Raw genomic sequence first — 13,293 nt, forward strand, 5'->3', positions numbered from 1 at the left:
CGTGAAGGAGACGTGCAAAGTGAGTTAAAAGTCCTCATGTTGTTGACCAGGGGTTTTCAAGGCTACTCTTGTGATGACGTTCTTCTGGAAAGGAACAAACTAAGAACAGATAATCTCTGATCACTCAATCTGTAATCCAAGGATTTTTTTTTCTTTCCAACCAAATAGTCTGTAACCTATCAAACTACAATTTTAAATCGCTGTAAAAACCAGGCTGTCAAACGAATGTATTACATGGCAATTATGAAATTTGCTCAAACCTCTTTCCAGGCTATTTGCATGCATGTTATATTAAGGTCTGTCGCTCTTGTATTAAGGGGTTTAACTTGCTGCATGTTAACATATGATGACCTCAACAAGTCGGTGGTCATAGACCACTCATCTGGTCTCTTGTACCCATATTAAGTCCTCGAACCCGTCTGGCTCATACTCTTTTGTCCGGGGTGAGACGACCGCCATCTGCCGCCTGTGCATAAGCACACGGCTTATAATTACCCGTTGTGGGGGACTCCGCTCATGGTTATGACAACCTTATCGCAAAATTACGCTTTTGCTCGTTTGATTGCAGTTATTTTGCGGGGTTTTTTTATTTGTATTTTTGTATTGTAAATTCTGATAAGATGATGTTGGTGGTAAATATGCGAATTAAGATAAAGGTGCCTGAAAATATAAGATGACGTCAAGGTGCCCCGATATCGATGCGTGCCAGATTGTCCTCTAGTTGGATACTGACTTTCGGTGTCTTCGACATGTCCAACAATATGTAAGTTTATGGCAGGTTGCGAGAAGGATTATCTCGTCATCAGATCTTCTGAAAGATGCTGCGCAAGGCACATTTATTCAACAGCAGAGTGGATGATGAGAATGTGGATTCTGGAGCCGAGACGGCAGAGTAAGTTTGCTACTTTGCAGGCTAGCTTCTAGATGCTAGGTTAGCCAACTGGTTGCTAGTCGCTATTTTGTTGGTTTGTTTGCGGTATCCAGGGACTGAGTTTTGAGTGTTTTCATTGAATAAGGCAACATTGCACCTTTTATACTAATTGTCTGGTAGAAAACTATTTGTTTTACTTACAAAGATGTAGTTGCGTCTCATTAACCATAACTTATTGTTATGATGTTGTTACTAGTCCGACAAAGCAACCTAATGGGATACGTTAATGCGCAGTGTGAGCAACTTTATCTGTTGAAATAATCTGGTAATCACTTTCATCAACTTCACGATTGTCAGCAAAGAAGGGGAATTGTCTTGATTCATTAATGATAAAAAAAACTATAAGATAACGTAGCCTATATATCTTAATGAAAAAGTCCGTTACTCCCCCCTTTGAAGTAGGTGGTCTTGACAACCTAGGACCAACTGCAGAAAACTCATTGATGCGATGCTTAGCCTTTTCTCCATAGCCGCCAGGAGATTGCTCGCTGTAAGTTGTGAGTTCTGTTAAAAAAAAAGAACAAAACAGGCAACGCGCTATGGATATTTTCCAGGATAGCCTACTTTTAAAGTTGCATATATGTCTCAGATTCCTGTCCTGGACAAACACTAACATCGTGTGACCAAGACATGGAAGTTCGTAAAATTGGTGAACCGCACGTCCTGCCGTCTGATTTCGACATTGAACGTCTCAGGGAAAGCCGATTGTCCCCATCCTCTTAAGTGTACGGGAGAAACGATGTTTGGGCTGCCATAATAAGCTAAGCTTAAGCACGCAGTGTCACCAAGTGAGGCTGAGGATGGGTTAATTGAAATCACCTTACCATGTATTACACAACAGTGATCACAAACAACGATTGCTCCTATGCTTAAGACATTTTGTGACAGCAACATTTCTCTCTGAAATGCGCAGGTCGGACTACAGTAAACTGTCATCCAGCTGCGGTAAGTAGAAGTATTTTCTCCTCCATGTCCAATACCCCTGTGAATTCTGTATCACTTTATCAAATAGGGTTGTGTCATGCTTTATGTACATGCACGCGTGGAATTTGTAGTCCACATTTTCATGTCTTCAACTTTATTTTCAAAACGAAATTGGCACAATAGTTTTGTTTCTAATGCCCGTTAGACCCCTTTTGGCAGTACCAGTGAATTCTGGATTGAATTTGGGCCAGATCTATCCCTGAGCCCTATGCTCTCTCTGAGTCACCTCTGCCATCCACCCCCAGGTGAGCTGATGGCAGTGCCGTCGCCGGAGCTCCCTCAGGTCACCATGCACCTGCTGGCCAACCCGGGCGACTCGCTGTTGCTGCAGTATACCCTGGACCGTCTGCTGAAGTGGGTGTGCCCGGGGCTGCGGCTCTTTCACGTGTCGGAGCGCGCCAGCCCGCTGCGGGGCTACGCCCGCCCCCACCCGTGCCTGTCGGCCGGCTACCCGGCGCTTGCCGTCACCCTCTTCCTGCACGAGGCGTACGGCGAGGAGCGCATCCTGCGCGTGCTGGACTTCCTGCAGCGCCCGCCCTGGCAGTACCATCACACAGAGAGTGGCGGAGCTCGCGCTTCGGCCGGCATACACATCACCTCCAGCACCGCGCCCAGCAACGCCCTGCTCAGGTAAATACTTTCATTTCTGCATGTTTCAAAATCTATAAACTGTGCACAGACAAATATATATACACACTTGTATACTTTAACATTGTATATCATGAGTATCGTATATATACATTTGTATGATTTATATGTATAATATATGTATATAAGCTCTTATATATAAACATATATTTATTATATCATATATATATATATATACTCCTATTCACATAATCCATCAAAATCAGATGAAATGTAAATGTAGGCAGGCATCCAGTATCTACTACAGTAGTTATGAGTACTGGGAGGTCATATTTTCCTGATATGGAACATAAATTCTTGTGAAATGTATGAAATGTAAGAAAATGTAATATAAACTCCTGTGACCTTTTGAATGTTTCTTCCAGGCCTTACCTGCTGCCCAGCCGCGACTTCTACAGCCTGGGCACGGGGATGCCAGTGTGGGGGGTGCGGCCGGTGCACAGCGGAGGGGAGGTGGTCCGCCTGACGCTGCACAGCGCCTACGACAACTACGAGGACGCCGTGCGGCTCTACGAGACGGTGCTGGGGCAGCGGGCGGAGGAGCAGAAGGCGGGGTTCTGCTGGTTCACGCTGCCCGGCCCGCTGGAGCTCCAGGACGAGTACCCGTACCCGCTGGGCGTCACCCTGCAGCTGGCGCTGAAGCAGCTGCAGCCGGGCGTGCGCGTCCAGCCCTGTAGCTCCGCCGTGCTCCAGTTCCGCGCCGGGGAGATCGGCCAGCTGGTGCCGCTGCTGCCCAACCCCTGCTCCCCCATCAGCGCCACCCGCTGGCAGACGGAGGATCTGGACGGGAACAAGATCCTCTTCCAGGTGAGAGTCCCTCACAAGATGCTTGTGATGTTGTGTCAGTGTAGAGCTAAACTCATGACGTTATTATTCACAGAGAAATTAAAATCACCATCTGTATTTTTAGAATTCTCATTCATTGGTTACAGATGTTGGGTTATCCACATAAACCATTGCAGGAATCACACAATATCAGTCAGCAGTCATTCCATGAGTACTACGTGTTGTGGGATATTAAGAAATGTCTTTTCATTGCACCATCAGAATGATGTCATCTTTGGTCAACATGTCTTCATAGTAACATTACTGCCTAATTCTCATTCCATATTGGTTCTGTATTTGTAACCAGAATGATGTTTAGAGATCTGTGTGATCTGGCCACAGAAGCGTGTGAATGTGTGCCGTAATTACAGTCTGAGAGAGCCTCTACAGCGGGGACTACAGCATGTGCTCCCTGCACGGCCATTGTTTGTCAGCCTCAGGATCCCACCAGCACAGAGTTGCTTTTCTCACCTCGCTTCGCTCTGCTTGTTTTTGTTAACGTGCCACCGCTACTCTGCCTAGCATGCCACCGCTACTCTGCCTAGCATGTCACCGCTACTCTGCCTAGCATGTCACCGCTACTCTGCCTAGCATGCCACCGCTACTCTGCCTAGCATGCCACCGCTACTCTGCCTAGCATGCCACCGCTACTCTGCCTAGCATGCCACCGCTACTCTGCCTAGCATGTCACCGCTACTCTGCCTAGCATGTCACCGCTACTCTGCCTAGCATGTCACCGCTACTCTGCCTAGCATGTCTCCGCTACTCTGCCTAGCATGTCACAGAGGCACGGACGCCTGGAGCGCTGGCAGTGGAAAGCTGCAGTCCTGTCGTTCCAGTGAGGCTTGTGGGAACGGGTCTGCTCCTGCTCATACTCATGCTCATGCTCAGTCATTGTGGCTTTCCCAGTCCACTGGCACGCCAGGAGACATTTGCTGTGGCTGAGGCCTGAAGAGCTGGAAGGCCTCCTCTATAATTATCCCTCAGCGATGGAAAAGTTTACTGGGATGAATCCGCCGCAGTGTGGGTGCCTCGGTCTTGTCCTCCGGTTGTACTTTTGAATTCCTGACGCGGTTCGGGGCACTGTGAGGGTTGTCAGCTCCAATACAAACAGGTCATCAAGCTGCCACGGAAACCTTTTAGATGTCCGACCAAAACAAACCAGCAGAGTGCGATGGAGAGGAAAGGGTCACTGATCCATGCACCGCACATGGACTGGGTGTAGGACATTGTGTCCAGACTTCTGCCTTTAAAAGCCATTTTTTCCATCAACATTTCCCTTAAAGGCAACTATTCTTTTTGATCCTTTTAGTTTTTGTAATTTGTATTATTACCCAGGTGCATCCTGTCTGATGTTGACCCGGGTGCCTTTAGCACATGCGCTAATGCTCTGCTGCTCTACCTGGATCTGATGCCAAGATTAGTTGCCTGTAAAAACATACCTCAAAATGTGGCAAATTGTTGCATACAAACTGCAAATCCTACACTTCCTTTCTTAATATAACAGTACTGTTGCTTAACTAGATGTGTTGTCTGATGTAGAGTGCTTCCTGTGTGACTGCAGCCTGCTCTGTCTCTCTCTGTGTCTCCCCCAGGTGAAGGGCTGTGTTCAGGCCCAGCGGCCCTGCGTCTCTGCCTTCCCTCTGACCTCCGCCAGCCTGCCCACCTCCAGAGCGGGCGTCCCGAGACACTCCAGCGTGTCTGCGGGCCTCTCCCCCAGTGGCAGGCTGGCGCAGCTGAGAGACAGCCGGGTGACTCTGGGCCGGATGCGGGCCGAGTGTGGGCCGGAGCAGCGCTGCTCCTCGTACGCCCCGCTGAACATCGGGGGCGGGGAGAGCGTGGGCTCGGACAGCTGCTGCAGCACCCCGCCCGGCAGCTCCTGCTACTCGTCCCAGCGCAGCAGCCCCGCGCCCCCCCCTTCCCACCCCCCCGGGTCGGCACAGCCCCCCTCCTCTTCCTCCTCCCTGTCTTTCCTGCTCCTGGAGGAGGAGGAGGAGGAGGAAGAGGAGGAGCCGGAGACCAACGTGGACACGGGCTGCGCCGTAGTGCCTTCACGGGCCGAGAGACCCGCCGCCGTCGGGGCCTCCGCACTGGAGACGCTGGCCAGGGAGCTGAGCCGCTGCCTGCCCGACCCACACACAGCGGCGCCGGGCACTGCCAGGACGTGGGCGCCCGGGTCTCCAGCTGGCACAGAGCAGAGGGCAGAGGTCACTGCGACGTCTCTGGGAATGTGCAGGAGTACCAACAAAACCGCAGACATCAGGGCCCCAAAGGAGAGGACAGCCGGGGGGGAACCGGGTCCAACTCCGGGTCAGAACCACACGCAGCAGGCTGATGAGTTCTTCATCTGACCTGGCTGGACCTGTCTGATTGATGTAGGGTCGTCCTCTTTGGGCCTCACAGTAGGTCTCTCCTCAGACCCGCAGCTCAGCCAGTGCCAGTGAAGGAGAGGGTGGAATATGGATATCTGTGAAGCCAGTTTGGTCAGATTGTTAATTCTGTACCCAAACACTGCAATCTGAAGCCAGATGTGTCAGCGAGAGGGACACTAGCGCATAAGAGACCTGACCTCACTGCTCCACCTCCTCCTCCTCCTCCTCCTCCTCCTCCTCCTCCTCCTCCTTCTCCTGCCCTGGCTCCAGCACGCATGGCAGATATGTGACTATAAGTGTTGATTACATGACGGCAGCAGGAGCAGCACTGCAGGTTTGCCCCGTGAGGGCAGGCACAGAGATGGAGTCCCTCAGGACCTAGGGGCAGATAGAGGTGCAGCCCCTCAGGACCTAGGGGCAGATAGAGGTGGAGTCCCTCAGGACCCAGGGGTGGATAGAGGCAGCCTAGACCAGGCTGGCATACATGCGTCTGGGCTGACAGAGGATGGCTTATGTGTGCTAGACAAACAGTGAGGGGTGCTTGAAGGTTTGGTAGCCCTTTACAATGTTCTGTGTTTCTGCATGAATGTGACCTAAAACATCATCAGATTTACACACAAGTTCTAAAAGTAGATAAAGAGTACCCAATCAAACAGATGAGGTACAAATATTGAAGAAAATGATCCAGTATTACATATATGAAAATGATCCAGTATTACATATATGTTGGCCGACCAACAAAGATCTCTCTAAGAGCGAGGCGTGTAGTAGTCTGTGAGGTCACAAAGGAAACCAGGGTAACCTGTAGCAACTAAAAGGCCTCTCACACTTTGGAGAACAACATGAAAGACAGTTACTGCTCTCCACAAAACAACATGGCTGCCTGTCTCCATTCTGCTTAAGATGGAGAAGCCAGAAGGCTTTGATGGATAAGCCCAAAATAGAACTTTTTGGTTTAAATGAGAAGTGCTTAAAGGTTTGAAGAAAGAAAAACACAGCATTCCATCATAACAACCTTATCCCATCTGTGAAACATGATGATGGTCGTATCATGGTTTGGGCCGGTTTTGCGAAATCTGGGCCAGGACGCTTTGCCGTCATTAATGAAACAACGAATTCTGAATTATGTCTGTCTTTGAAATGAATGTCAAGAGCATGTGGGCCAGGCAGCAAGACAGCGACCATATGCACACAAGTTGTTCTAAAAAAAGAATAACGTAGAGTAACTGATGTGTGTCAAAGGGGGATCAGATCAGTCTCTGCCTCCTCATATCAGCGATGCTGATATTTGTCTAAAAAGTGCCCTCTTGTGTTTATACTATGTATGACCGGTTTACCTGTATATAAAGATGAACTAGATCTATTTATATTTTATTCTTTCTTTTTTATATCCTTACACTTTCTTATTAACAGTGATTTCTGTAAACTCCTGATTGGCAACCAGAACCATAACATTTGCAGCAAACACTTTTACTGGATCCGATTGGATCATCTCAATTTCCCATCCTATATTAGCACATTTTAGTCATTTTGCATATCTTAAGAATGAAGCTAACTTTATTAATGTAACCTTATTTAAGATGTAAAACATAATGGCGTAACAAATTTAAGCTAGCTGGCTAGCTAGTTAACCTATCTTTGCTCACTTAATCAATACTCATGCTCACTTAATCAATACTCATCATTGGTGCCGTTCATTTGCCTTTCATAGACTTTAGAGACCTAGATTGGTGTAATATCTGCACAATGTCTGTTTTTCATAGAAGGTATTTGTAAATGAACTCATTATAATTCCCTTCATCAATTTAGTTTTTGCAACAGCCAAATATGATCAATGAATATCGGTCCAAAATATCAGTTATCGGCCATTCTCAGCCATTATATGTTGATTTTCTTGGTAGATCCCTAGAGTAAGGTTAGGAGGTAAAGTAGAAGGACTTGAAGCGTTGTTTAGTTGCTACTCAAGGAGACCCACCAGATACTCAAGACATGTAATATTGGATCATTTTCCCCAAGAAATAAATGACCAACTATGATACCTTTGTTTCATTTAATCTACTTTTAGGACTTGTGTGAAACATCTGATGATGTTTTAGGTCATATTTATGCAGAAATATAGAACATTCTAAAGGGTTCTCAAACTTTCAAGCATGACTTTATATCACATAATTACTGCTGCATTCTTATCATTTGTGTATGCCTTGTATGACCAGATACATATTATTACAAATGCTGTATGTTAATATAACAAGACACATTCATAGACAATGTATGATGATATAGTGTGAAATACCTGAGAAAACAGACATGAAATTATGTAGTTAATGACCACATAGTCTTAAACATTTGGCTCAGTGACCCTGCTCTCTGATGATGATGATGATGATGATGATGATGATGATGATGGTGATCTGGCTGGGTAGTGTGTAGGTAGGCCAGAGAGCTGCCTGGACAGAAGAACTGCCTCTGATATAAAGCAAACAGTTCCCACCCTGGGGGCGGCCAAACCCACAGCTGTGTGTGAGAGGTCAGGAATGTTCTTCTGTGCTCTTGGGCATCGCTATGGTTACGCCTCAGAATGCCAGACATCTCTGAAAATCCCAACTTCTGCAAACCCTACAGAGTCTAATGACAAACCCAGCAGTGCCTGGGCTGATGTTATTGGGCAATGTTGCTATTATAATTAGGCAGAGTGAAGCAATGGGTGCTCTGGTACTGACCAGTGAATGACCACTAATCATGTAAGATGTGTCCAGGCAGTGGTTATTACCAGAGATGCCCATACAGATGCTGTGTGTACTCAATCGCCCTTCTGGTTCCCAGTGCTGGGCTACGCTGAACTGCAAGGCATGCTGGGAGACCAATCCCATAACCCAATAGAGCACGGACAGACATCTAGCTACCCGTCAGAAGAAGCAGAGTCGATTCAGTAGATTTTTGGAATCTATCGGATAGCTAGAATACCTTTGCAAAACCACAGAACTAATATGGATGTTATTAATAAGAGTTTGAGTGGGATAGTGAGAGGCTGTGCTTTGGTTTTCCAATTGTGTTAAAACTTTGCAAATAATTTTTATAACGGTGTCTAAAGAATGTTTTGCCAAACTAATGGAATGGACATGTACTATACTGTACATCGGAGGGAAGCCCTGAGCTTCAAGGTAACGTGAGACGGCTTTCTGGGCTTTCACATAACTCCTCTCCTGTCTATGATTTCAGATAGGCTGTGTCAACCGTAAATGAACGACACACACGGGTAGCCCCTTAGCACATGATTTAAAGTTGTCCCCGATAGCAATAATCACAGCAGGTACGACCTGTGTAACATTAGCAATAATCACAGCAGGTACGACCTGTGTAGCATTAGCAATAATCACAGCAGGTACGACCTGTGTAGCATTTGTGAATGTCTTCGACTAGGCCAGTGGCCCCAGATGTAGTTCTGTCCTCTGGGGACGTCCATGTTATCTAGACAGAGATCGTAGGTGCTTAGTGTCAAAGAGAAATCGGAGTCTGACCACAGAGGGCTGTTCAAGCTTGTCTTAGAGAGGACTGAGGACATGCAGGTCTTCTCCATTGTGCTTCCTCTGATCAAAGACAGGAAAGCCCCCATCTGATAGCCACTAGCTCAGACACTGGTCTGGGCTCATCCAGCTCTGGGTCTAGTTTTGGAGTCCAGACGGTGAACCACAAAATGATGCCATCGACAACTATTTATCCACATTTACCAAGACTAAAGTGTTGGTGTATAACAAAGTGGTGTTGTGTTTGATGAGTGCTTGATCGTAGCTCACTGATCAGGATCAGGGCTTGGTATGGCCTGGATCCCTGTAATGGTCAGCTGGGGGGTGAGAGAGTGTGTGTGTGTGTGTGTGTGTGTGTGTGTGTGTGTGTGTGTGTGTGTGTGTGAGAGAGAGTGTGTGTGTGTGTGTGTGTGTGTGCATATGTGTTTGGAGGGTAAAGTACGCAGACCTTGTCCGCAGAAGTATACCAAACGCTTAAGTTAACTCAGAGTACGTGGTAAACCTCCTAATAGAAGAGCCGTATGGCTTCTATTAGGCTCCTAGCATAACAAAGAGAGCCATAGAGCTCTTCTTTTAGGGGGTTTACCACATACTCTGAGTTAACTTACCCAGGTTTGTCACTAAACCACATACTCTGAGTTAACTTACCCAGGTTTGTCACTAAACCACGTACTTGGAATCCCCTGGTCTCTGACATTCTCATAACCTAATTAAACATTCCATTTTATATTAAATTATTTTAATATGTTCCTATGTTTGTGTTGTGTCGTTTGTTAAGAAGGAGACAGTGTTGTAACTTGAATAAAGGCAGTGAATTTGTTTTATTGTCTGGAGATTACAATGACATGACCTTCTTACAGGGGCCTGAACTATAGCAAATACAGTGTTGCATTGGCCCACATCCATGTCATCTAAGTCAAATGTTCCTGTGTTTACTGATACTCTCGAGCACATTGTTATTTAATTGTGTTGTTTTCATTTGTAGGAGTATGGTACACAAACATTGTACAGCCTTGACAGCTGAGTTGAGAAAGTTCAAGTTGTAGGTTCGAGTAAGTCCTCTTCATAACCAGTCACATATTAACATCAGGTCACAGTCCACTAGGGGCTAGAACCACAGGAACCATGTTTGATAGAGAACCACAGGAACCATGTTTGATAGAGAACCACAGGAACCATGTTTGATAGAGAACCACAGGAACCATGTTTGATAGAGAACCACAGGAACCATGTTTGAAAGTGAACCACAGGAACCGTGTTTGATAGTGAACCACAAAATGATGCCATCCAGAACTATTAATCCACATTTACCAAGACTAAAGTGTTGGTGTATAACAAAGTGTTGTTGTGTTTGATGAGTGCTAGATCGTAGCTCACTGATCAGGATCAGGGCTTGGTATGGCCTGGATCCCTGTTATGGTCAGCTGAGGGGTGAGTGTGTGTGTGTGTGAGAGAGAGAGAGAGAGTGTGTGTGTGTGTGAGAGAGAGTGTGTGCATATGTGTATGAAGGGCTAAGTACGCAGACCTTGTCCGCAAAAGTATACCAAACGCTTAAGTTAACTATAAGATATATATATGAACTATAGCAAATACAGTGTTGCATTGGCCCACATTCATGTCATCTAAGTCCGATGTTCCTGTGTTTGCTGATACTCTCAAGAGCACATTGTTATTTAATTGTGTTGTTTTCATTTTTAGGAGTATGGTACACAAACATTGTACAGCCTTGACAGCTGAGTTGAGAAAGTTCAAGTTGTAGGTTCGAGTATGTCCTCTTCATAACCAGTCACATATTAACATCAGGTCACAGTCTGAATACTGCAGGGTGGTGTGGTCAGTGGTCAAGCCCCTCCCCTCTTGGTCAGCAGCGGCAGGGCTCATCCTGTGGCTATGGCAACTGCAGAGGAGCTTGTCCTGTGTGAGGTTGCTATGACACTAACTGCAGAGCTTGTGAGGTTGCTATAGCAACTACAGAGGAGCTTTTCTTGTGTGAGGTTGCTATGACACTAACTGCAGAGGAGCTTGTCCTGTAATGGTCAGATGGGGGTGAGTGTGTGAGGTTGTCCTGTGTGAGGTGTCTAGAGTGACGGTGTGTTCCACTGAAGCGATGCAGACAATCTATGAGTTTGTAATCTCAGAATGAGTGTGTGTGTGTGTGTGTCCTATGAAAGTTACTTGTAGGTTCTGAATCCTGTCGCTGTTTTTTCCATCCTCTCCATTGATGTGCATGTGTTTCACCACGGGGTAGTTAGGCAAGGCTCAAGAGTCTACACCTTACCAACATAGACAATGAAAGTGCATTGGGTGAGGTAATGAAGTCCCTCCCCCTTCTCACTGTGGTCCACGAGGGGTAAAAGGCTGGATTCCCCCACCGTAATGGTTGGGTCCGGTTTCCCCTGCACCTGTGGATGCTGGCCAATTGGGACTGATTGGGTCAAATTAGCCCCATGGGCTGCCTTATTAAAAGGCGCACCTCATTGTTGAGGGAGAGACAGACTGTCAAAACATGTGAAAAATGAAGTGAGGTCCATCCTCTCTGCCCCGTGTCCATTCTCCTGTAAAGAGGAAGCTGCTGAGTCACTGCTCCCTCCTGAGACGAGAGGAGACGAGACGAGACGAGAGGAGACGAGAGGAGAGGAGAGGATGTTCATTCCAGACTGAAGCGCACGTCTCTGGCCAGCATCACTCTCCAGACCACTGACAGTATTGGTGAAGAGAAACGAGCCAGCTTTAAAACCCTTTTATATTTACTGACGTTATCTGTTCTGTGAGGGGGTTAGGTTCTCCATTCTTTGGTAGTCCATCAGAGTCTGTGTCAGAAATGCACACACACCTTATAGATTTCACAGAGTCTGTGTCAGGAATACACACACACCTTATAGATTTCACAGGGTTTGTGTCAGGAATGCACACACACCTTATAGATTTCATAGGGTTTGTGTCAGGAATGCACACCTTATAGATTTCACAGAGTTTGTGTCAGGAATGCACACACACCTTATAGATTTCACAGAGTCTGTGTCAGGAATACACACACACCTTATAGATTTCACAGAGTTTGTGTCAGGAATGCACACACACCTTATAGATTTCACAGAGTCTGTGTCAGGAATACACACACACCTTATAGATTTCACAGGGTTTGTGTCAGGAATGCACACACACCTTATAGATTTCATAGGGTTTGTGTCAGGAATACACACCTTATAGATTTCACAGAGTCTGTGTCAGGAATACACACACACCTTATAGATTTCACAGAGTCTGTGTCAGGAATACACACACACCTTATAGATTCCACTATCCACCGTAGCTCTCTGGCGCTCCTTTCACTGACACAGTGGCTCAGACGTAGCATCAATGGCCCTGTCTCATCACACAGTCCTCCCCACCTTTGTCTCATCACCCTCTGTCCCAGCACACAGTCCTCTCACCCTCTGTCACAGCACACAGTCCCATCACCCTCTGTCCCAGAGCATAGACACAGGACATTTGGCACAGAGGACAGAGAGCATAGACACAGGACATTTGACACAGAGGACAGAGAGCATGGACACAGGACATTTGACTGAGTAAATTCTACCAGATAATCATTTCAGTGGCTTCACAACAGTGCCACTTACAGGCAAAGACTGTACAACAGTGCCACCTACTGGCAAAGACAGATTGTTTTGTCTTTGTTTCTGGGGTTTTGTGGACAGCCAGTCACTTAGTCAATGTAAAGAAGCAAGATGTAGTTCATTGCCATTTTCACAACTAAAATAATAGCACTCAACATGTGCCCAATGCCTAGACAAGGTGCCAACTCTAAAGTATCATTTAAATGGAGCAAAAGCACAAATTCATTATTGATTTATTTATTGATTTGATTGCGTTTGAAGCTAAACATGCGGTGAGCTTCACACAGATTCAGGAAAAGGGCTCTCAATAGCCAGTTATGTACTACACCTTTAAAGAAGTATAACTTCCCGTCCAATGGGGAGAAGGCTGCTGCTTCGATGGCCAATGG

General features: G+C 46.5%; 1 protein-coding gene and 1 long non-coding RNA gene across 2 annotated transcripts; both read left to right on the forward strand.

The window, feature by feature from the left end:
* The first annotated feature begins 93 nt into the window (after nucleotides 1-93).
* Nucleotides 94-6,084, forward strand: LOC105895993 (protein FAM124B). Its single transcript, XM_031573996.2, has 5 exons — nucleotides 94-892; nucleotides 1,845-1,876; nucleotides 2,161-2,545; nucleotides 2,929-3,370; nucleotides 4,984-6,084. The coding sequence occupies exons 1-5, from the start codon at nucleotides 819-821 to the stop codon at nucleotides 5,737-5,739; spliced, it is 1,689 nt and encodes a 562-aa protein (XP_031429856.1). The 5' UTR covers nucleotides 94-818; the 3' UTR covers nucleotides 5,740-6,084.
* A 3,598-nt stretch (nucleotides 6,085-9,682) lies between these two features.
* On the forward strand, nucleotides 9,683-10,037 carry LOC116221952. The gene is made up of 2 exons (XR_004164373.1): nucleotides 9,683-9,896; nucleotides 9,937-10,037. It is a non-coding gene; the product is annotated as an uncharacterized LOC116221952 (long non-coding RNA).
* Nucleotides 10,038-13,293: the final 3,256 nt, after the last annotated feature.

The sequence above is a fragment of the Clupea harengus genome, chromosome 9, assembly GCF_900700415.2.
Source record: "Clupea harengus chromosome 9, Ch_v2.0.2, whole genome shotgun sequence".
NCBI lineage: Eukaryota > Metazoa > Chordata > Actinopteri > Clupeiformes > Clupeidae > Clupea > Clupea harengus.

Excerpts from the sequence above, each read along its gene's own strand:
- LOC105895993 (XM_031573996.2), top strand. The coding sequence starts at position 819 with ATGCTGCGCAAGGCACATTTATTCAACAGCAGAGTGGATGATGAGAAT. Across the intron at positions 1,877-2,160 it reads TAAACTGTCATCCAGCTGCG|GTGAGCTGATGGCAGTGCCG; the intron begins GTAAGTAGAAGT and ends ATCCACCCCCAG. Across the intron at positions 2,546-2,928 it reads CCCAGCAACGCCCTGCTCAG|GCCTTACCTGCTGCCCAGCC; the intron begins GTAAATACTTTC and ends TGTTTCTTCCAG.